At 42.5% G+C, this 24,866-nt stretch overlaps 2 protein-coding genes across 2 annotated transcripts; one reads left to right on the top strand and one right to left on the bottom strand. All coding sequences in view use genetic code 11, as the record gives it.

Moving 5' to 3' along the window:
• Nucleotides 1-16,280: 16,280 nt before the first annotated feature.
• On the top strand, nt 16,281-17,333 carry EGR_01665 (Proteasome subunit alpha type-4; the record flags this gene model as incomplete). The annotated part of the gene is made up of 2 exons (XM_024490914.1): nt 16,281-16,541; nt 17,166-17,333. 2 exons carry the CDS (start codon nt 16,281-16,283, stop codon nt 17,331-17,333), a joined length of 429 nt encoding a protein of 142 aa, XP_024354779.1.
• A 3,270-nt stretch (nt 17,334-20,603) lies between these two features.
• Nucleotides 20,604-21,635, bottom strand: EGR_01664 (Major egg antigen; the record flags this gene model as incomplete). Its single annotated transcript, XM_024490913.1, has 1 exon — nt 20,604-21,635. The coding sequence occupies one exon, from the start codon at nt 21,633-21,635 to the stop codon at nt 20,604-20,606; it is 1,032 nt and encodes a 343-aa protein (XP_024354778.1).
• Nucleotides 21,636-24,866: the final 3,231 nt, after the last annotated feature.

The raw sequence follows: 24,866 nt of genomic DNA, 5'->3' as shown, positions 1-24,866 counted from the left end.
TATTTCATTTTGCTATCAAGTCATCAGTGGTCTTAGTGTTTTTCGTAAATGGCGACCACAAGGAAACAACTGGCAAATTCCGAAAGCCGGTTTGCTTTTACCATGTGCATGTTTTATGTTACTATTCATTCTGTAATGGCTAATCTTGTGTTCTGCATTTTTCACCTAACCTTGCTTAAAAGATAAATTTGTGAACCTAACGGTTTTGGATTTAGGTAGCTCAAAAGTCACCATATTTCAGGTATTTTTGTGCATTAGTAGCTCGCCTAATAGCTAAAATTTATTTGAGTCCAACTTAGTGATATCACGGAATTTAGACATTTTCAAGGTGGTTGTTCAAAATTGACGTGCAGATGCTCATTGTCTCGCAGATTTTGCTACCTTTTACTCGAATATATTTTTTTTATTTACCTGTATATGTTAGATTGTTTTGCATTATGAATTGCAATCACCTGTTCGGACTTTTAGGCACTGTCTCCAATTAAACAAACTTCAATTGACAGTGTTTTCGGAGGGTCGAGAAGGTATATTCCGTGATTTTGCGGTGGCAAATCCTGCTGCCTACGAGTCTCAGGAGAAGTTGGCTGGTTTTTTGGAAAAATTATCATCAAGACAATTATATAATTTGGCGGCCAAATTTCACTTTTTGCCTTCAACTCTAAATGAACAGGAAGAAAATTGTGATGGTGATTCTTTATCGACCGCCAAAAAGCGCAAAATCAACCCAAATCCCCTAAGTGTCTTTCCGCCACAATTCCCCAGCAAACTTTTTCAGAAGGACATGCTTATCAAGGTAACCTTTGCACCGCTTGAAAGGATTTTCACTTAGCGTAATATAATGCCATCATTTAGCTGTTTATATTCGAATCTAGGTTTGAGATCACATGCTCACTTTTCTTCCAGCTCCTCGTTTATCACTTTGCAATTCGTGAATCGCATCTGGCTCAAATGAATAGTGCACCTTTGTATCCCACGGAGGAGCTCCTTTGGAATGCAAATCTGGTCCCGAGCGAATTTTTCTCCGGCGACGAGTGTCTAGCCCTGCCTAAACTCGGTCTGCAGTTTTTAACTCTGCAAGACTACTTGATGCGTAATTTCACCCTCTTTCGACTAGAGTCAACGTTCGAGATTCGACAGGTATGAGCACATTGCGCTAAGAATCCTGCAGAGTTTGATAGTGCTTTTTTACTGGGTTCTACTTTTTCCACTTCGCTGTAGGATCTGGAGGACGCACTGAGTCGCATGAGGCCGTGGAGCGGAGAGCAAGGCCAGGTAGTGTTCGACGGGTGGTCGCGGATGGCGCTGCCCATTCAGGCCTTCAGCATTGTAGAGGTGGGTAAACCGGCGCTGGGGGCGAAGCAGTCCTCTCGGGTGCGCGCTGACGTGCGCGTCGTGTTAGCGGGTCTGCGCGAGGACGTACAGAAAGAGTGGCAGGGCTTACGTCGCCACGATCCTGTCTTCCTTGTAACTGTTCAACCAAAAAGCCAGCTCAGGAACTGGAAGTGTGTTTCCCTTCCTCCATACCTTCTGTCTTTAATATTACAACGTCATAATAAAAAATAAGTTATTGCTTACCAGTCTCCTTAGGTGGCTAGTTCACTTAATTGCTCTGGAGTAACATTGTTTCTTACTTCTTCATATTCCCCTTTACAGAAATGGTTTATAGACACATCGCAGTTCATATAGTTAACTAAGTTTTATGATTGGTGTTAAACGTTTCAATTGATAAGTACCTTTTCCTCAACTTGTCTAGGTACAACCCGCGCAAGCCGTTTCTTTCTCAGATTGGCATTTTGGCGGTTCGTGGCTGCGAAATCGAGGGTCAAGTAGACAAAGCTGGGAAGCTCATTCCCGATGAGGAGCGTTTTGGTCTGGTTCCAAGTAAAGGTGCGTATGAGTGGCTTTGTGTATTCTAACACAAAAACCTAGTTGAAATTTCACTTCTTTCATTTATATCAAGCAGATGAGTTTGATGCCCCAACGACGGCTCCAACGTGGCGGGTCTCTTTGGATCCCTGCCAATACCAGGAGGACATAAATCGTCTACGAAATGAGAAAAATCGAGGGAGGGCTATTCGTGCGGAGATCGCTCGGGCGAAACGCGAGGGGCGCTCGGCTGAAGCGATCACATCGCTAGAGAAGAAGGCTTTTGAGGCCGAATCTGCCTCGCCCGAGGACATTTACGATACGTTCAATGTGTTGGTACGCAGAAAACCCAAGGAGAACAATTTCAAAGCTGTCCTTGACACTATACGGTGTGTAGGAATAGTTTGAGTGGTACTGTACTTGCTATGGGAGCCGGCTTTTTTTTCAAAACCCAATTTAGCAGTAGCTTCTATATTCGGTAGCTCTAAATGAAGAGGTACCTCATTTCTTCGTAATGTATGTTCTACTCAATTTAAAGTAGATCCTACACAGTCATCAATTCATATTGTCATCAGGAAATTATTGGTTTTTTGTTAAAGAGATCTCATGAACACCCGTTCTGTGGTCCCCGACTGGCTTCTGGATCTGCTTATGGGCTACCTTGATCCTGCAGCTGCACATTACTCACGACGTCCGGAATTTTATGATTCTCGACAGAATTGGTTCGATACCTTCCTCTCCGCTGACCATCTCCGCAAGTCCTTTCCGCAATACTCCATCAAATTTGTCGATATGCGTTACAAATGTCAAGACGACAAAGACACCATAGAAACAATCTCCACCGATATCGGTGAGTTCGATCAATAATTTAGCTCTGTGTGTTCCTTGGACGTTTTAAATGATACCGCGGCTGTATTATATACGTTTATTTATACTGGATTTGAAGCACGGATCTTCCGACAGATATAATTGTTATTTTGCATCTACTATTTGTGTAAGTACTGGTAGCAACAAATTGACGCAGACCAACCATATCATTTCCATATTACCAATTTTCGATAGTGCTTTTGCTTTGCACGCATCTTTGTCATCTAGCTGTCGACCCGCCACCGCCCTATCGCATAACGTTCCCCTCTCTGAGTGAAGACCCAACGGCACATGTAGAGGCCCGTTTATTGACTGAAATTCCAACAGCGGCCCACTCCAAGCCAAAGGAGTTCTCAGACACGATGGAGGCCCCCTTGAAGCCTGTGCTCATAGCGGAGTCCTACACGCCACTGGGGTGTCAGGTGCCCTGGCGCCTCCTAACGGTAGACTGTCCGACCTGGCTGCCGGGCTCCACGTCCTCAGGGGCGAAGCCAGGCAATCGAATCGCCTTCACACCTCGTCAGGTGGAGGCCATCAGGGCGGGCATGCAACCTGGCCTTACCATGGTCGTGGGGCCACCGGGCACCGGAAAGACTGATATTGCCGTGCAAACCATCCACAACCTCTACCACAACTATCCCGGTCAAAGGTAATGCAAATTAAGTAATGGTATAGGTGATCCATGCACCCTAACGCCTTCATTCAATCAATCACGTTGCACTGCCCTCTTCTAGAATTCTGGTTGTTACTCACTCTAATCAGGCGCTGAACCAACTCTTTGAGAAAATCATCGCACTGGATATCGATGAGCGCCATCTTCTGCGTCTGGGTCATGGTGAGGAGGCGCTGGCGACAACAAAGGACTTCTCTCGTTATGGTCGTGTGGACTTTATCCTATCAAAGCGAATCGAGCTCCTACAGAAGTTGAGTCTCCCATAGTGATACTACTCATTAGCAAAATTGATTCTCTCTTCCAACTGGAATATTAAAACATGCTTCACGCTTATAATAACCCAATATCTATTAAAATTTTTTGCATCTGTGATGGTTGATCTCTTCAACTCTACTCATCCTTTACTATTTGTCATGCGTAAAAAGGTGGGGAAGCGGGATTAGATATGAATGTTTGCTGGCCGTCCTGCATAAATACCTAAAAATGATAATTTACCCGATTTTTTTGATGACGTAGTGATTGGCACTTTCTAAGAATTTTTCTATGGTATGAAGGCGAAAGAGCATGTTAACGGTTTGTTTAGTCCATGAGTCACCCTAAACTTATCAAATGGCTACGCTCCCCCCTTAGGTTGTCCTTCTGCGCAGGAGCTTAGAGCTGGCGTTAAAGGCAGACGAAAAGGCGGTTGACCTCACCAATGGAGAGAATGCGGATGCCACCGATGTGGCCACTGCTACTGCTACCGAACCGAGACCATTAACAAAGGACATTGATGAAAACGCACACCAATTGTACACTTGTGAAACTGCGCAGTACTTTTTCCTGCAGGACGTACTTCCGCGTTGGGAAAAGTTCATTTCTGAAGCAGCCAAATTGCTAAAATATGGCGATGGAAAGGATGCTGCTAGGGCCGATTTTGTGCGCAACCATTTCCCCTTCACCTCCTTCATCACTGGACAGGTTAATCCTCCCATGGATCTTGTGGAACAAATCTTCCCCGTAAGTAGTTTTTTTACAATGAGTATTTGCTCTAGGGACTGCTTGTTAAATGCGTGTACTTCACGTTCATCTGTCTTAATACGGGTAAGTCTGCTTTAGCTAAAAATAATTTTTAGCCTAAACAGTCCAAATTAGGTCACAGTGTAGACGCTAGCTAGCATGGCAGCTTCCCTATTAGTCTAAAACTTAGGATACAGCTGAATCTCCATGACTGGCCCTATTTATGTGCTTAGGGCCGAAGCCTGACAAAGGATCTTTCAACTGCGCGTTCCTGCTTCCGGGCTATTTCGGCAATTTTTAACACGCTGGAGGAGTTCAGGGCATTTGAGTTGATGCGCACGGGTCTGGAGCGCGCTAATTTCCTCCTCACCCAGGAGGCCAAGATAGTCGCCATGACGTGCACTCACGCCGCGTTGAAGCGTCGTGACCTTGTCCAACTGGGCTTCACCTACGATACCATTATCATGGAGGAAGCAGCCCAAATCCTCGAAATTGAGACCTTCATTCCTCTCCTCTTACAGAATCCTGACATCTCGGGCTACAACCGGCTGAAACGATGGATCATGATTGGTGATCACAATCAACTACCTCCTGTTGTCAAAAATCAGGCAAATATTCCTTTTTCTCCTCCTCACTTTGCCATTTTAATCGTACCATGTTCGTATGGTTCCGCCTTCAGGTAACTGCTTGTACGTATCGTGTAAATTGCTTGATTTTAGGCCTTTAACAACTTTTCGAACATGGGTCAGTCACTGTTTGCGCGCCTGGTGAAGTTGGGCGTGCCGACCATCCAGCTGGACGCACAAGGCCGAACGCGACCCTCCATCTCGAGGCTGTACAGCTGGCGGTACGAGCGCCTTTTGGATATTCCGCATGTCATTACTGGACAAGAGTACAAGCTCTGTAATCCGGGTTTCCGGTACGAGTATCAACTCATCAATGTGGAGGATTATAAGGGTAAGCAAACGCTATCACTTCTTACCTCGCTTTCATTCTCTTGCCTGCTTGCAAAGTTTTCCAAAGTTGCGTGGATTCGTGAGTTTCGGTGTTGCGGCTGTCTTATTATTCCGCCAGTACTGTTTCGTTAAATTGATCGTTTTTGAACATTTATTTGGCGTTGTAATGATTTGAAGGTGTTGGTGAGTCGGAACCGAGTGCATACTTCTACCAGAATTTGGCCGAAGCGGAGTATGTGGTGGCAACCTATATGTATATGCGAATCCTCGGCTATCCGGCGGATCGAATAACCATTCTGACGACCTACAATGGCCAGAAGCATCTCATTCGCGATGTCATCGATGCACGCTGTGCTTCCAATCCTCTCCTCGGCAAGCCGCGAACGGTCACGACCGTTGACAGATTCCAGGTATGAAGGTGATGCCTGCCTCCCTTACATGGGTGATTTTTTTAATTATTCATTTATCAAAACTCTCATTTCTACTCAACTTCATGCTCATGAACTCATGAATCCAAAATGCCTTGTAATGGATCTGTGATGCCTGTATACAGCACCATACTGATACATGTTATTGTAGCACTCTTGCTGCGAGTGATTTGGTGCTTAAAGGCAAACACTTAACCAGAAACATTTCATTGCCTTCATGTTTTACTTACCATTCGATCACTGCCTAAGTGATCTAGGAGAAAATACGCAGGGTGTTGGTCCATGCACTGACCTACCTGTGAGAGGCAAGTATGGGGAACGCACTGCTTCCGTTTATTCCTGTTTAGGGTCAACAAAACGATTACGTTTTGGTTTCGCTGGTGCGCACGCACACCGTGGGCCACCTGCGTGACGTGCGGCGTCTTGTGGTCGCCCTGTCACGAGCGCGCCTCGGTCTGTACATCTTCGCTCGTGTTGACCAATTTGCCAACTGCCAGGAGCTGCGACCCGCCTTCGATCGTCTCCTCGGTCGACGTGGTCTCGGACCTGACAGCGAAGCCCGACCAACTCATCTGCATCTCACTCCTTGGGAAACCTGGAGAGTAAGCCGAACGCTCTTCCTGTGCGGTCTCTTCTTTCCGCAGATAACGTGTCTAAGTGCGTACAGCATAAATCAGATATTAGAAGCAAAGGGATTTTGTGAACTGAAGCAATTAGGGGAAATACTACCATCGGAAGGGTTACCTCATCCGCGATAGGAGCGATCGTTGAATGTTTTGCAAAAGCAAGGTTTTTTCCGTTCTTTAGGATCCTCAAGATCTGGCTTCTACCGACATTCGTCCACTGGATGCCGAAGTGAGTAACGGGTCTGTTGTGATTGAGGGTATGCCAATGATGGCTTCGTATGTCAGTAAACTCTACGAAGAACGGGTGAAGGACATGGTTGGCCGATATGTCGCAGCGAAGGGGCCTCGCAAGCTGGGTGCCCTAAAAGCTGTGCAGAAAACCTTCAATGCTGTAGTGGTTGAAGGTATTGAAGAGGCAGCCTTGGTAGAGAAAATGGAGGTCGATGAAGCTACGGGGAAAACGAGATCAGGCGAGGAGCAATTATCACCTGTGACGGTTGAGGCTACCATACCGAACATTTTGGATTTCGATGTAAAAAGCAAATCCATCAGTGATGTGGTAGATGCGCAAGAGTAGTTCTCATTGTGTATACCTTGATGTAATAAAATCATTTCTAAATCTGTCGATTGTTCTGTAATTTATGCCGCAGGTTCGGTGTACTCACGCTCTGCTTTACTAGGCAGACGGTGTATTGTGTTCCATGGTAGGGTGTGTGCCACTGAACGCCCAACGGAGGAGACGTCTGTTTATTGACGTCGGCGTGTATTTACAGGGTGGAGTTTGGGGGTGGGTTCTTAGCCGAATCACAGGATGAGCCGTTGTAAGCCCCATCAGGAAGTATGATTCTAGGCACGAGGAGCATGTCGTGTTCTATACGTTTGATTGGCCATCCCCATACTGCAAGTTTTCAACAGATCCGTTGGATTGGAGTCGAAATAATGAGTAACCAATTTAGGTCATTCGCATAATTGCAGTAAGTTGGCTTGTTGCTCAATTTCCCTTTTGGAAAAACGGGTCACGTAGGTGTTCAGACGTTGCAACTTCCCTGAGTGGGATGGCTTCTGGGCCATGCTAGTGGCTGCAGCCCTTCCGTATGTCGAATATATGTGTTCTACTTAGTAATATGTCTTCTTTCGACAACAGGAGAGTCTCGAAACGCTACATAAACAGGTCAAGTTTGTCGTGAATGGCTGACGGATTAAGGAGGATTTCATGGGCACGATTTGTATCAGGATGTGATACATAGACATGAATCGACAATTGTATGGAATTGGAAATAAGGTAATCTAAATTTGTGCTATGAATTTGCTTTGTAAAACAGTAATAGAGATAACTGGTCTCTTGACATTAAACAAATGTACTTCGCCTGATTTATCTAATTGTGCAACAAAAAGTCCCGCACTGTCTAAATTTGTAAAAGTGTTGTTCTATTTGCGAAACAATTTGTTTATTGCAACGAATTCGATCTCTCTTAGGTCCATCAAGTAAAGGGTCGTAGTATGAATGATGGAGAGATGGGTGGTGCCGCGACGCTTGATAGGTTGCTACAGGAAATTGCCAGAGAACGCTCAAAAACAATTGGAAAGGATTTTATTTTAAGTTTGTCATGACTTAAGTTTGCATTTCGCCTCACAGAATCGTTTTCGTCAATAAAAATCTGCCTTGGGACTCTCCATAGGTCATAGTCATTTTACCAACTTAGTTTATTCCTGTATTTTTGCATGAGTGATTTAATAGTCTTGGTGTATGGAATAATCCCATCACTGGTCAACTTTGATCATCATCGATAAATTACATGACTTTGCCTATTATACGTGTTTAGCTAGTGTTTAGTAGGATTTCTTGTGGGTACCTGTGAATCTCTGAACGTGAGTATTTAGTTAAGCATGTTTGATTTAACATTTGACTAATCCCAGCGTTCTTCCCGTTTTTTTAATTATAGAATTCTAGCCATTATTTTGCACTCGTGGAATTAATATATCAATTAAATTGCCCTGTTTCTTGGTAAATTCTTCGAAGCTCCTTTTAAACGAACCTTATGTTCAAGTAGTTTGGGGGGCTTTTTCGTTCTTGCGATTTGCCATCTTTCTGGCTGCCCAACTTGTTTGTTTTGGGGCAAAGGAATTTTGCACCACAGATTGAAATGAAAACCCAGCTAAACGTCTAACTGCCCTTCTATACCAATTTTTTCAACTTTGCAGATTCAGGTACCGGTTATGGTTCATGCGACCAAAGTTCCGGTCCATCGAAGGATATGTTTTGGGCTGCTCTCTTCTGGTCAACGTTCTGCAATCCGGGTGTACTACATCTGATTGATAGTGGCTCGCATGACGATCTTCTTTTCATCGTAGGGCAGTCGACTTGGAGATTTGCAAAGGCAACTGAACTCTTTTAGTAATTATCGGATTATAGCCTTATTTACGTGTATTCCGTCTGTGCAGCCCAAATATTCCACAACTTAATGACAGAACCGTTAACTGGGAGAACACTGTTTACCTTAATCTCATAACGCACTGCGTATGTTTTACGGGTTTGGTAATGAGTTTGCAACACCACTCTTGTGACACGTTGTTTGCTGACCTTCTAGTTTACATACGTTATCACTCTGGGAATATGCACGCGCTCGGGTGCACAGGAAATGGAAATATTAAAAAAGAAATCATTGGTAGTTTACTTTGTTTATTGTCGCATTTCTTATAAGTATATGTTTAATGTCTCCATTAAACCTCAAAGATGCTTACATTGTTTTAGTCATTTCACTTAAACCATCGGTGCGAATGGTGGTCCACTTATGCTTTTACTAATTTGTCAAGATTAGAACTAGGAAATGGAGGGTGTATTGCTGCATATCATTTTTTAAATTTCGTTGCGAAGGCTCTATAGTTGTTTGGTTTTCGAACGTCTTTGAATGTAACCTAGGTTGTCTACGCTTCTCCAAGTTATCGGCCGATGTTTTCGAAGGGAACGCAAGAAACGATCGTGTATCCTCATATTGTCTTCTCGATTGATAACTTTGAGGATGTGAGTTACTTTTGTGTGTTTTCTAGATTAAGCTTTGGAAGACCACTACCCAATCAGGTAGTGTATGGCTAATTTTTATGGAAAAGATTAGGATATGTCTTATTTCGCGGATTTGACGGTACGCGTACATTGAAATTCTATCGTCTGTTATGGCAATGGTTCTCTAGTAGTTGTGTTCAATGTTATTCCTTCAATGCTATCCTCTGTTCAATATTGCAACGTAATACGAGCTTTTTGCTAATATAGAATGAGACTGGTTTTAAGATTGTGCGGAATTCCAAATATTTGTGTATTTGACGACTTTGCTATAAGGAAAGTTGGTGACGTCTTCTGGAAATGATTGTTGTCAAACTATCGGTAATGAGATTTCCAGAAGTTATCGTCTCAGGTAGATAGACGTAGCTACCATAATGTGAGTTTCATTCCTTTGTTGTCTGCTATGCGCTTTGTTTGTAGGCTTTCCAAGACTGTGATCTTCGTGACAGCGAATGCCTCTGTTTGGAGCTAACGGCTTACGATCGATCTGGTGCATTGCAAGGTGTCCTCTTCGAGGGTGTTGTACGTTATGCCGTACTAAAGAGCGCCTATGATATCGACGTATGTTTCCAACTTCGAACCGTTGCATATGTTGAGTCTCCTCTTTCACCATGTACGGTCCTCGCTCCGGTTAATCGAATGCTCACACTCATGTGATTGTTAAAGTTTTTGTGTATCTTCTGCTAGCTTGCGACCAAATACGTCCAAGGCTAAACCACTTATTTCTCTAACCACCCCAGATTTTCTCCCCATTCTTGACTTCTGTTTATTTTAATCGAAATTTAACTTAATAGATAATTTTGTATGCTTACAGAGCAGTTATCTATCACTCTATTGCCATAATCATTGTGCTTGACTTCAAAACAATTACATGAGAAATCGTAGTTCCCTTCTTTCTAAACACCCATCACTTTCTGATTTTTTCTTACTAATTTGACTAGAAGACCTTGCATTCAACGTTCCCAATTTCAAAACAGTTCGTTCTGGTAGTAGCGGAAATTATCTCATGGAGGCGCATCGTGCACTCAAACAGACCAACCATCTAAAGCAGTTTTTTTTGTTATTCTCGCTAAACACCAATTTCAATCATACATTCCATAATTCATAGGCACGTTCAAATGCTGCGGTGAAAATTAAAGCACGAGCCTGTATCATCCAACGATCTGAACCATTAGTCCCACGGGTATCACTTGGTACTTGTTTTAGATCCGCTTTCTTCTATACTTTCTGGACTAGTTTTGGCCAATTTTTTTGTTTATCTTTTTGGAATATTTTGAATAAATATTGTCGTTTTACACATTTGTAGCATATTATTAGCTTAAAACCTTCTTTACGCTGCATAATATACCTTCTCAATCCGCTTCAAGCCTTAGAACTACTCATCGCATGCTCCATAGGTATGCACAGAAGTGCATGAAGATGTATTTGTGAGCTGGGCGATGCTTGAAGCAATCTTTTGCAATCTTTTGTGTATAAGTGATGTGTGTTGTAATTTCCTTTATTTTCCTACATTAATGGATGAATGTGGTGTTTCTTTCGGGTTTCCTCCTTAAACTAGTTTATTCTAATTTGTTGACCGTTTAAGCTTGCGCTTGTTTTGCTACAACATTGGACAGAATAAAATATTCATGTTTACCTTTTGCGCTGAGACACCGTTACCTATCCTAATTTTCAGTCATTGATTTGTGGCTACATCTCGTGTTGTTAGAATTTGCTTATCCGTGGGGCAAAAGCTCGTGATGGAGTAAGCTCGGTGACAATCTATTATCTCGGCTGCTAAGCCTCTCCACCATTTCCGCTAGGTGTATAGCCGGGGATGTTGGCATTTTGCCCCCGCTAGAGCGGGCCCAGAAACCGTCGGTGGCGCCGATGGTGTCAGCTACGCGATCCTGCGGACGTCCGTGTGGATGTTGGCAAGGCGTAGTGAGGGCATTGCGGAGGTAAGCATTCAACAGGAGGTGGAGAACTCTACACTGCTCTCTGAGTCAGCGACTATATCCAACTCTTCCTTTTCCCATCTCCGCCGCCTCTCAATCCCCTGCAACGTGCCCAACGAGGTTGGTGAGAACATCTGCCTGGAGAAGGTGGTAAGTTGGCCTTCTTTACTTTGGCAGATTGTAGCCACTCTTTCATAATAGGCACTTGATAGTCATTCAGTTTTCTTCGTCACCTCTGGGCAAGTGTTAACTGTGTGTAGCTAACGAGACTGCTGTGCTTAAATATTCTCATTTTATGTAGCGAATTTGATGCTATCCATAGGATCTGAAACACCCAAATTTTCATTGAAATAGCTAATTTTATGTTGAAATTTCAACTCACATTGCAGGAATTAATAGAGTTCGTCTTTATTTACCTGCCTCACTCTAGAAAATCAGTCTTTTTGATGATACAATTATTCCGCAGAATTTCATGCGATGCTGATTAAATGCTATTAAAAATCAATGTCTTTCCATTCTTTTTTGAGGAATAAATATTTAGTAGGTTGAGTACACATGGTATTTATAACCTTTGTATTTTCAAACTAAGGTTCTATAGCTAAATATGCTTTTTCACCTTATTGTAGCAACTTATATTTGTTTTATCACTAAGTCATATACTTTGTATGCAGCCTGAGGGATATTTGTGAACGCCCTTTGTTTCGATGCCTGTTATAAGCTTTCAGACATGGTTTCAATGTCGTAGAAACATATATACGACTAAACCATGTTTTGGCATGTAAATAGAGTCAAAAATGCTATTCCAAGTAAATCTGGACTGGGAGTAAATGAGTAGGGGAGCCTGTTACGGTAAAGTAATCCATTGCAGGAGTTGTTAGTTCAAGGTATCACTCGATAACACCGATTCCACTTTTGGTCTTGTTTGGTTTTAAGGAAACATCATTTTATCAAACACCCGTTTCATTCGGTTTGTGTATTGCACCAATCCGGCTTTTGGTGGCTGCTAACGTTCGTGTTTGTATCACCCTCGCTACGCAGGACAGTAGATGGGACCTGATGCGAAGGCGATCGAATGCCGCCTATAGGTCAGCCACTTCGAGTCCCCTGCACACTTCCGTGTACCACCTGGAGCAGCGCGATTGTCCCTCCATCGGCAATCTAGTCCCCCATCGCGCCTCAGCGATGGGTGAGGCAGGAGGCACTGGTACCTCGCAGATCCATAGGCTTGTTGCAGGTGAGAGTGGGAAACCACGCCGACGTCCCTTCTCCGCTAAGATCGGCCCCTTCGGCCAGTATCGAAAAGCCATGTCGGATGACCACAACCTCAACTGCTCCCTCAAGCGCTTTCGCCCCACTAAAAAATGCATCGAGATCGACTCCAGCACCTTCGAAGATGGTAAATTGTTGTAGAATGCTTTTGATGTTATCAAAAATGAGAATCAGGTCGTTAAAATTATGCCAAAACTGTTGATATCGTGGTAGTTTTATATGAAAATATTGTTCGTTTTCAATAAAGCTATTTTATCTGATACATAATTACAAAGTGGTAGTAGTCCTTTTGTTGGACATACATTTTGTAAAGGCATATCTTGTAGGCACGTTCGTTTGTTGGGTGTGATTACTTCGCTATTTCTGGCCCATAATGTCAGATGATTTCGCATCGCTTTTTCCTGAAAAAGCAGTTCACACCAAAAATATTCCTGACAGTTACCGTAATAGGCGAAAGGATATCTAAGGCGTGAGCAAATCGAGCTTATGCAAATGTGAAACCTAAATCTTTCCACCTGGAATTTGGATGGGCTCTTTACTGCAACTTGAGACCTAAAAATTCCCCTTTTTCTGTAAGGTTAGCCTTACATTTCCATTTCTTTAACTTTCCGCATAATGTGTTAGAACTAAACCAGTTAATTGGCACCTTGTGAAATTTTTACAAGTACTTCTTTTATGGGATTTAAATTGCATGCCTACAAATTTTCTACGGGTCTTACGCTTCAATCAAGATCTTTTGTTCGCAGTTTTCTTTGCCATCGTTTCTTCCTCTTCTTTTAAAAGAATTCGACGATCAACCACTGACGACTGTTCCATCAACGGAGAATGAGATGGATGCATCAGTCGAGAAACAGGCGACGTTCGGCCAAGCCTGGCAGTGGTTTAAGGAACGGCGAAGAATCACTTCCACGCCTATCAGAGCTGGTGTCACCTACGTGAGCCTTCCGTGGCATCTCATCATTTCAGGTACGCAGCAACACTAATCTCAGCCTCGCTTCTACACACAAACCGTTGTGGGAGGACGTTATCTCTTTGGTTGCAGGCACTACTATAATCCTATCTACTGACGGTAAATGCACTAATTTGGCTTCTTGTCTACCTTTCCTGATTCAGTTCATCCCAATCCAACATCCGTAAATTGATTACTTTACGGGGTCTGCTGTCAGCACCCTTGTCTTCCTGAAGACATCTGGGATTTACTCTGTGATTAAGGTTATGTCGAAGTCATGGAAAGTTCTTTATTGCTTTTATAGGTATTTTTGATGCGAAGAAAACCCCAGTTCTAACTTCAACCTTCATGGAAAGTTGGGTAAAGATGGGACCATTTCATGAATCTGCAATGTGAAAAATACTGACTTAAGCCATCTTTGTGATATATGTTCCTTCTTATTACTGTTGCCCTAGTCCAATCTCCTCCCTTTCTGTCCTTTTACTTCTGCTACCATAAATTAGTGTTCCTTTTGCATGATGAAGCTTCTGAGTGACTAAGAATGGCTGGAATCAATGTTCCGAACCCCAGTTGAATATTCCAACTACTTATTAACAAGTTATTATTTGTGGTGGGCAGCTGGTTTTAAGTGAGTACCGTTTGTCTATTTGGTAGCTCTGCTCCGATATGGGCTTTGACCACAGGGGTTAAGATGGCGGCGACGTCGCCATTGTTTGTAAAGGAATTCGGTGGTATTTAGTCGTCTTAGTAAAATAGGACTCCGTTTATTTTTTTGCTTGGCTGACCAGGAGGCACTGTGGATGCTGTTCGAACTAAAACACATGAAATGCTGACGGAGACAACGCGTATTTTAGAAGACATATACCTTTATTCCTTTCCTTTGAATTTCGTGATTCTTCCGTAATGATAAATCTTTTCCACTGACTCCACGAAACCTTCTATTTGTGGATCCATAATTCAATATATGGTTCCACCTACCTCATTCGAGATAGTACTGTTGCACGGCGAGTCTTCCAGGTGTAAAGAAATGCTGAGGCCATTGGCAAGCGAAAATACCATAGTGGAGCAATAAGTGCCAGCGTAATCAAAATGCACAGTTAAGCAAACGACCAAAGCATTACATTATTTCACAGTACTAAAGCATTTTGCTAAGCTTGGAAGTAATAGGTGGCAAAGGAAATAAGAGGATGCATTTGCAATGACTGTAATGATGCCGGTTTTGCATAAATTCATATAATATCAGGTGAGATGTATGTTTAATCAAGAATTTTGCCCCAAGACCAGTGCTACATTGCTCTGTGCTCAACTTCCGTAGGTTAAAAGTGGAACCACTTTAAATATTTTGATTGTGTTCAAAGCGATCTCCTGAGAAGGAAACACCTAGGTAGAAGACCGTATTCGACACATATTCAAGAAAAGATCCCGACACAAGAGTAGGACAGTGTAAGCCTTGTTTTGGATTGGGCGCAGCCTGCCTCGAAGAGGACATACGCGGCGAATATGCGTAATCGACGATAAATGTACCTCTTTAAAAAACGCTACTCACTGAGGCATGTCCGTATCAAACCAGTGTACTCGTTCTAAGGGTATAAAAGCGAGAGAAGAAGAAAAAACTGCAAATCCCATTGCGAATGGTCTGATATCAGATAATGGACTGTTATAAATGCCAAAAATAAATTGTCCTAAGCTCAACAATTGCAGCAACGCGTTTATTTGACGATTGCCCGCAAGAGGATCTCTAGTTTCTAAAACAAATTAATTTACCGGTTAATTTTTCCAACCTAAATGTGTTAAAAAATCAACAGCATCTTTCCACCTTCACGCACAAATTTGAACTTGATTTGTTTAGAAATAAAATTGTATTAATTCTTTCCTAAAAAAGGTCTGTACACTTACAGCTTAGATAGTTCTATTAAAACAAGTTTTTCAAAATATTTGAAACCGCTGATTTTTTAGTAAAAATTGCGCTTCACATTCTATGGCTTATGATTGTTCGAGTCGATGGTACTTCTGGTGCAGCTTTAAATAGTTTGCTGAAAAATGGTAGGCTCCTCTTACTTCCAGTATTTTGTGATTTAAGGCTCGTCGTTATGATACTCGAACAACAATTTTCTCACCAGAGGGTAGGGTAGCTACTGATGCATATTTATTTTTAGGTCGTTTATATCAAGTAGAATACGCAATTGAAGCTGTTGGTCACGCACCTACATGTCTTGGGATTGTTGCGAGGGATGGCATAGTCCTCGCTGGTGAAAAGCGTTTTATTAATAAACTCTTGGACGAGTCTACTTTTTCAGAAAAGATATTTAGAATTACTGATGATATTGCTTGCGCAGTTGCAGGAATCACAGCTGATGCTACTGTACTGATAAAGGAGATGCGTCTTATCGCTCAAAGGTGTGAATGCGTTAGTTTGCTTTACGTTTCACTAATAAAAGCTTATGCTGTTTAGTTTTCTAATTTTGCTTTTGTTTTTGGCTAATTCGTTGTGGCGTGAATATCAGTTTACTTGAGGTACTGCCTACTACCGCTTCATTATCTGTAGTACGCTGAGGCCTTTTCTGCTTATCTAGATATCTTCTAGCCTACCAGGAACCAATACCAGTGGAACAGTTGGTGAGCCATATCTGTGATATCCAGCATGGCTACACGATGTATGGTGGTCGTCGGCCTTTTGGCGTTTCAATGCTTTTTGTCGGCTGGGACAAACACTATGGTTATCAACTTTATCAAAATGACCCGTCAGGCAATTTTCTGGGCTGGAAGGCTACATGCATAGGCTCCAATTCGTCAGCCGCCTCGTCTATCCTCGAGTCGGACTACAGTCCTGAATGCACAGCGGAAGAGGCGGTTAAACTTTGCGTAAAGGTGCTTTATAAGATTATGACGATGTCGAAATTGACATCAGATAAGGTGAGGACTGATATCGACTCTTGCTTTCCCACCGCAAATGTTGCACTTGAAGCGGTTGTTTGTTTTCTTGCAATTGGTTTTAATTGTGGTCTTTGCTGTGAATTAAGTTTTTAAATTAAAACGGCCTTCTTGATTTAATAAATTTCCATTCTGTTGTTTTTGCATCTGACTGCTTAGTGTCTAACTTGTTCTGTGATACACTGTAAACTAAGTTACTGTTGTTTTTAGTCCCTTCCGTTTATAAACCTATATTGTCGCTTGCCTTTTCTCAATAACTGTTTGTGTTTGCTCGGACTCAGTGGCTTTTCTATTGTTTGAATTAGCCCAACCATACCTCAGTAGCTAGATGTCTTATTGAGTGTTTTCATAAAAATTTCCGTTTGACAATCGGTTTCGTAAGCCTCCCTTGAGGTTGCTGTATGTTGTTATGATAAAGTTTTCTGAAAGAGGACCTGAACAAGGTGTCCCACATGTTTGACAATAACCAAACTTTATTTCCGTCCCATAGTTGCGGGTTATTGCTCTTTTTTTTTGATATCATCAGTCCTCGTGACTTTGCGTCTTGTGCACAGGATGAATTTTTACTTTTTAAAAATAAGTAACTTGTTTTTTGCTTTTGTATAGGTTGAGATCGGTCTTTTGCAACGAGTGGAAGATAAAACCCATATAAAAATCTGCCCTCAAAGTGAGGTTGATGCTCTTATCAAGCATGCGGAAGCCACCTACCCAAGAGTATCGGATTCTTCTTCAAAGGGCTCTGAGGCCACTCTGAGAGGCGCCGAGAAAAAATAAAATCTTTTGCTAACTTTTCGTGTTTACTCTTGATTCTAGTGGTTCTTTATCTCTAAACGCAGAATTTGACCGGGCTAGTCGTTTTTTTTAAGCCTGAGTTACGCATTTAGGTCTCCTTTGGAAGATCTTTACACATTTGCAAGAGCCTTTCATTTACTGAAATAAGCATTCAAAATAATATCTGGGTCAATCACGTCTTCACTGAAGCGTGCTGTGAAACTCACAGTGGAGTCACCATCAGTCCTAGAGCTTCTCTGGAGGAGTTGTGTGCACTCCCCAGGTGGTGTCTGTGTGCTAGCTACGAGTCTGTCGACGGGTACTGGCGGGTTCTTTTGCACTGTGTGTTTGCCCATTTGTTAATCTCGCCAGGGACGCTCTAGACCATCGGGGCGATCAAGTAATGCTATCGTTGAACAGTGTAGGGTGCAGCGCGGTCATGTTGAAAGAGGTGAAGGCTCTGGGGATTTCCCTATTACAGTTTGGCAGCCGTGTTTGAAATCAGGATGCGTGTTGATATAGGCATTCAGAGGTTCTGCTGGGAAAAATGAGGGGGTACGGGAACTCGTATCTTACGAGTGCTAGATAAATAGAAAACTGGCCATATAAAAGGTGAATGCCAAGTGTAACCTTGCTTTCGTTCAGCGGAAGTTTTGCTTCGGTCCATTCAAGGCAGCATTATCTCTTTAGCATACAACAAACTGGCTCAGAACTATTAAAGTGAGCTATATTTAGTCTGCACATTTCGTCAATAAAGGATGTAGTGCAGCAGCCCTACTCTGCTGATCGCCCTTATTTAAGTACTTCATCTCATTCAACGTTCATTTAAGGGAAACATGTATGCTTTCAACCTACTTTCTTGCCCATTGAAGTGAGGTTTTATTGCACTTCTCCTAGAGTAATTTGGGTTGTTTGACTCATATGTTTTAGGACTGGATAAATCTACTCTCAGTTTTGGTAACAAATAAGAACATGCACAAAGTTTATATCTACTTTCATCACCCAACTTTTCTTCAGCTGCCTACGTGATTACTTCGGGCGGGAAGCGTGGCCTTCACCTTAGTCGCTTTTAAGAAGTATCTGATTTAATTTTCAAATTTAGCCGAGTTCAAGAATATTTCTTGCCTAAATCTTTATCTACCACAAAGAAATTATTTTATAGTGGAATGAAACTGTTTATGTCAATACTGCTTCTGAAGTCATCTTTTGGGGCGATGCTGCAAGTGTTTGCCTGGTGCCCGCAAATGTCAAGGGGAAAGTGACGGAATCGCCTTCTTTTTCCTGCCCTAGATGAATATTTTACGAATTTACCAATATGCGCAGTCCGTTCGGAATTGTATGACATTTCTGGTCTCCGATGGCAATTGTTGAAAATATGAATGCTGAAATTTTTCTTGGTGCAATAAATGGGAGGTTTCCTCTGATTTACTGTTCTTGTTAAATGAAAGATGTAAATGTAATGCTATGAATAGATGATGTTCACTTCTGTTTTACGATTAGCTACTACTTAAGCAGAAGTTGGTTTCGGTGACTTTGATGCAAAAGTCTAAAAAGTGTTATGTCGGTGCCAAAATATCTACCCAGGTTTTGTGAATTACTCACTGCTATTTTTGAAGTAATTTAGCCTCGACTTAAAGTTCCGCACTGATCCAAAGGTTGGAGGCGAGCGCTGCAAAATTTCCTGAATGTAGGCTAATCGCAGTCTCCCAGGCCTTGGAGGTACGGTCTAACAATGGTGACGACGCGCATTAGAACCGCTTAAAGGGGTGAAAACATCCCCTGTTTTTGTCTGGGACAGCTGCACGATCCACAAATTGCCATAGTTCATATTGCTGAAACAGCCCATCATGAAGATGGGCAAAAAATTTTAAACGCGCAGTTAGCGCCTTTTTTGCGTCCATTGAGGTTGAATGGTGTAATGCGGACGTGATTGCAATAGTACATACCCTCTGATCAGTACCTAATGCATTTCTATTGGTTTATGATTACCATTTCCGTGACATTGCCATGGCAATTCGACGATTTGATTATGCATTTGCAGCAGCACTCCAAAGCAGGTGTGCGATGTGGTGTTACAGGGATACTAAACGAGTCTGTTGGCTCGTCTTTTACCGTCAGAATAACACCCTCCACAACCATTTGCTTTTATTAAGATCTACACTACGTTTGGTAGAGTTCTGGTGTAATTTATGATTTCTTTGTACACTGAAGGATCCCCCACTTATCAAATTACATAGTTCCAGAATAAATGCTTTACCACTTCACGAGTCAATCATGTAGGTGAAGAACAAACCACCACATAACCACACTCGTTCACCTCCCCAATGTATTTTAAAAATCCTAAACGCATCGGCCCATGGACTGGACTCTGTGGTGTCAATACATCAGTCCTCGTATCAAACGCGCCAGGGTGTGGAACGAATAACGTGCGCGGGTAACTGGAACACTTTGTATTTGGGTATGGCACGACCCTATTATGAAGCCTAATGATCCACTAAAAGCATACCACCAAGTACTTTCATAAGCCTTATTTCTAACTGGGAGTCCTTACTATTTTAATTCCTCATTTTCGTAATATCCTTCATAACTGTAGCTTAGAAAGAGATATAAGGCAATGATTCCAGAAATCCGACCTCTTTAGTTATTTTGTTCTACGCTCAATACAAGTGACAATTTGTCGGTTCATTTTGCATGATTGTAATTTATTTGTTATTTGAGTATTTGCCTCCTTAAAAATGCCTCTAGGACCAAAAAAACCAAGATTTTCGGCAAAGATTCTCCTCTTCCATGGGCATCATTAAAAATGAGTAAATCCAAGTGATACTAATTTTGACTAATACAAGGTGTGACAGTAAGCAAAATAGGATATTCTCTGAAATCAAAAAAGAGCTAATGGCCCAGTTTGGTTTGATCCATTGGAGATTCCCAAATACTATGTTTCACTATGGATGGGTTAGGGCGCCACCCACTTATCCCCCAACTACAATGTCGACAATTATAATGATTCAAATGAAGAACATTCAGGATACAGTTGTGGTGTCGGTACACTTTCTTTTTTGTACGTGTATCATAACAACTTGCAGTTCATCTTGTGATGTGTGAATTAAAGCCACATATGGAATAAAGAAGTTGAAGCATGAGTCACCGTTTTACTGCAAGTCAAATGTGGTTAAAGAGGTGCTTTGTACAAATTGTATACTTGACAATGCTAAATACTCACGAAAACGGACGAGGGATTGCTTATATTCGATTCATCTTCGTATATTCCTGTACTCATGACAATGCAGAACCCTCCAAATGCAAGACCCCATACTCCAGCCGAGCACGGATGGACTTGGGGTCAATATGATCTGGAATGTCGTATTCCTTTGAGAACTCACGAAAGGTACTCCGATTGGACCGTCTTTCCTCATGCCGCGCGCTTACGTAAGCGCGATTGTTCAGAGTTCGTATTTGAATCTCCTCTGGCTTGTAATCACTTCCCACTGGAATTTCGACATGAAACCTGGGTCTTGTCTGAGTACTCAAAAATGATGGAGCTGGTGACGCTCTTGATGAAAGGTGACTGCTGCGTCCAGTGCCAGATAGAGTCGAAGGCGTCGTCAGTCCACTTGTTCCACTGCTGCCTGGGGTGGTATTGAATGAAAGGCTTTGAGTGGTTGATCCAACTGGCACGTCAACGAGCAAAACATTATCAGCGCTGATTGAGGCTGTTATGAGGGATTCTTGGGCTCCTCTGGGCAGATCCACAGTTCTGGTCACCTGTTTCGAGGTGGAGCTGGTACCGATGCGCTGCTCTCTAACTGCTGTCACGACTATCTGACTGTCACGCACCGTGACATGGACATCATCCTGGTGGAAGGGTTGAACATCGAATTGCGCTAGAAAGTGCAGATTTCCGTCCACCCCACGCTCGTAGCTGGTGACAACAGGACAATCCTCGGCGGTTGAAGGTGGAGAGTGGTGATGGCTGGAGGCCGAGGTTAGGATCTCGGGTCTGCTGAGTGGAAAGGCAGGTGTGTTGAAAAACGATGAGCGCATCTCACGCATCTCGGCATCCCACTGCCGACGCCGTTCATCGAAACGCCGGCGCATGTCCTCGAACCAACGCTCGCTGTCAGAGCGTCGTGCACTCACGAGGGAGTCATCGAAGCGACTAAAGAGATCATCATCGTGCGATTTATTGATCCACGACGACGAGGAGGCAGATTTTCCGCCTAGGGTGCTGTAGCCTTTTCCAGCGACTATGGGCACAGCAGTGGGCTGACGAGTTCCACTTGTGTCAACGCGTATAGGGACCGACATTTCAGAGCGATATATAGCCATATAAGGTCAACACAAGTGATACGACGTTGTGTGCAGAGTGGGTTTTAGAACATGCGCCCGTTTCGGCAGAGAAAAGATGCCAACTAGACCAGGAGAGTGTCAGCGTGTGTATGAATACGTATGCAAGTGTGTGCGTTTGTGTAGGCACAGAAGAAAGAGAAAAAGAGAGCCAGGGTGCACACTCGCGCTAGCCTTGGCACGTACTGAGGTGCGAGCGTTGCTGTGCATGAGTGCGTGTGTGCGTGCGCGGTGCGTGCGGCGGCCCCGCACCCAGCGAGTGTCTGACCACGATCGCGTGCAGTGCCCGTTGGTTCAGCTCGCCTGTCATTGGCGTTTAAATAACTCCGGCGGTGGCCATGGCAAATTCGTGCGCAAATAAATCGATAAAGTCTAGGTCTTTCCTGCCTCTTCCACGTTGTGGCCGCATCTTCGGTATTTATATGCCTTCCTCCTTAGGGGCGGCAAGCCACTACGCAGCGAATTCAGAAAAGGCAAATCATTTCTTGTTCATTCTTAGTGCTTGAATTAGATTTCAGGTTGAAACCGTGTCTATTGAAGATCGGCTACTGTAGTACAATGGCTAACTTGGTACTTAAATTAGGCATTACAGAAAAACCTGACTTTATCAGAAAATTAATTGCCTGTGGTTTAGCAGTTGACGATCACCTCACCATCGCTTTCGTTTATGGGCGTGTCACGTACATGCAAGGTGTCGGTGAAGCTGCCAAGTTACTAGTCAATTGAAGAATAAAGCATAAGTACATTATCAATCGTGATTTAGTTATTTAGGTGGCAGAATCATCTCGTATACCTCATTAGAAAATATGTTAATGAAGAATAATACAATCGAGCATTTTATTAAATATGTACATTATTGAATAAAAGTAGATCTTGTGGAGTGTCATCGCTCTCACCAACACTGTCCATGCTCTAACCCCTATGTAATGCTATTAGGTAGCAAGCTTATGCCAGTCTAGGTTGCTTCAAAGTAATGGTTTTCTCGAAGGTTCTTAACTCCACTTTTTTCCTATCATTGAAAAAGTTAAAGCAGCCAGAAAGTGCCAAGCAGTAAATGACATTTTTATGGGCCACATATTCACTTAGAAGGAATTCACAACAAAATGGCACGTGGGAACAAACCAGCACGAAGGTAAGCACGCTAACACTCAATCGGGGTAAGGTGGCAACTAGAAGTACATATAGGGAATAGAAGTTTGCTACGTCATTAACAAACTACAGTATGTTATGCGCTTTTTCCTGTTAAAACGCATACAACTCATGCGATAGTGTGACGCAATCCTTGCAGTTAGTGGCGATTTGAAAACTCATCCATGATGCCGGACCGAAATATGGATATTGGGGTACAAATGATGACATTCAGGAGCAGATTTTATGTAGTCAGAACAGTTGTTGTGTTCTCAAGTACGCTGCTTTGATTGCTCTTTTTCCTATTACTTGCGGCTGAGACTAGGATTTATGAAATTGAAAACCGTCGCTGATTGATGCATAATAAAACAAGACGCATTTAATCGACAGTTGTCATATTCTGGATTGCCTATATCTCTTTTTCATTATACTATATGAAAGTTTATTCATTTGTGCTCCCGTGTGTTATTGAGAATAGCTACACTTGATGGACATATAAGTCGGAAGGAAATTGAAGCATTTCACTGGAATTTTTGGACGACGGGATAAACGGACATCATCCAACTGCCCTATCGAGAATCGGAAACGCTCGAACCACTTCGAAAAAGGAAATCTTCTTATGTATTTCGTGGAATTTTACGTGATTTCAACCTGAATTAAATCCGCCAAGTTCGCATTTCCAGTTTACGTAATATGGTGTTTTGGAATTTTCAGCGACAGCTTTAAGGGTTCAGTTAAAGTAGCCAATTTGGCGTACCAGAGAAAATAATACCACCAAACCAACATTAATGCACTTCGAGTCAAGCGACAACTACGTCCACACCTCGATTTTAATGACGAGAATAACGACACACTCTTCACCCATGCTTGATTAGTGGCGTCTGCCCTTCGAGTCGTGTAACATTTCCAGTTGAAATTAATATTATCCGCTCCGAAATAGTGTATTTCAAATGCCAATTGCCACTTTGAGACGTTCACATGCTTGCAGGATGAGAATTTTTTCATTTATTGGAATGTCTCTTTTCACAGGAGCTTGATTTCACTAGGCCTATACAATATTGTCGTGAATTCATGTTACAAATTGTTGTTTACCTCGAAAAGACTCGTAATAATCAACTTTGAAAGGTTGTGTAGCTTAGAAAAAGTAAAGCATTTAAAGCAGTGTAGGGCAGAGAAAATAGAGGAAGCTCTACAAATGCAGGCCCAAAAGCCACTTCAGTACATAATTAAGATGCTCGACTAAGTGACTGTGGTTACTTACTGTCATTTCGTTTCTAACAGGTCGGAATGCCGGTACTGTGGCGACTTATAGTCTAGCTAGGTATCGGTCCGTTTAAAGTCCATCTTTGCGGCTGTTGTCCTATTGGTAATCAGGTTCTCACTTCTCACTTATCAACAATAAGCACATGCATTAACACACAAAGGCGAAGCCAATTCGAAACTAGGCGATGATTCCCTCATGTCGTACTTAACCACAACGAGCTGCATCAGGCTATCATGGAATACAATTCTACCTTAAAAACGTGCCCATTATTAAGCATGCTGCGCGTTGCAGTTGTTTAACTTTGACTCATTCGTTTACCTTTTCATTCAGCAGTAAAAACAGAATACGTTCAATTTTTCGGTTAGAGGTAACACGGATATACCTGGCTCATTGTCAGTCATTCCAGACGCTGCAAATAGCGAGCATCACATTTATTTGTTTCAGATACAGTTTACTAGTTGTAAATGCAAATCACCCTTCGTCGTTCAACGCGTGGCTGTAGGCCGGTGGATATTATCGACGATGCATGCCTGCGGAAATTCGTGCGTCCGTTTCCTATAATTGATACCTTGGAAATATGAGTAGCATACCCTCATAATCAAAACAAGTTTACATCGGTTTATTTGCACTAAGCTTATTTGTGGCACACAAGTTCACGTAACACCAATATTTCACAGTGAAAACTGCAAACGCAAGTAGTATTTGCGCTGTTGACGCACATTTTGAAGTGGGGCCGAATATCACCTTCTGGTAATATATGTATATATATATATATATATATATATATATATATATATATG

This window comes from Echinococcus granulosus (genome assembly GCF_000524195.1).
Source record: "Echinococcus granulosus chromosome Unknown EG_S00006, whole genome shotgun sequence".
Classification (NCBI taxonomy): Eukaryota; Metazoa; Platyhelminthes; class Cestoda; order Cyclophyllidea; family Taeniidae; genus Echinococcus; species Echinococcus granulosus.
The sequence above is the reverse complement of the archived record's forward strand: the minus strand, read 5'-3'. Positions and strand labels throughout refer to the sequence as shown.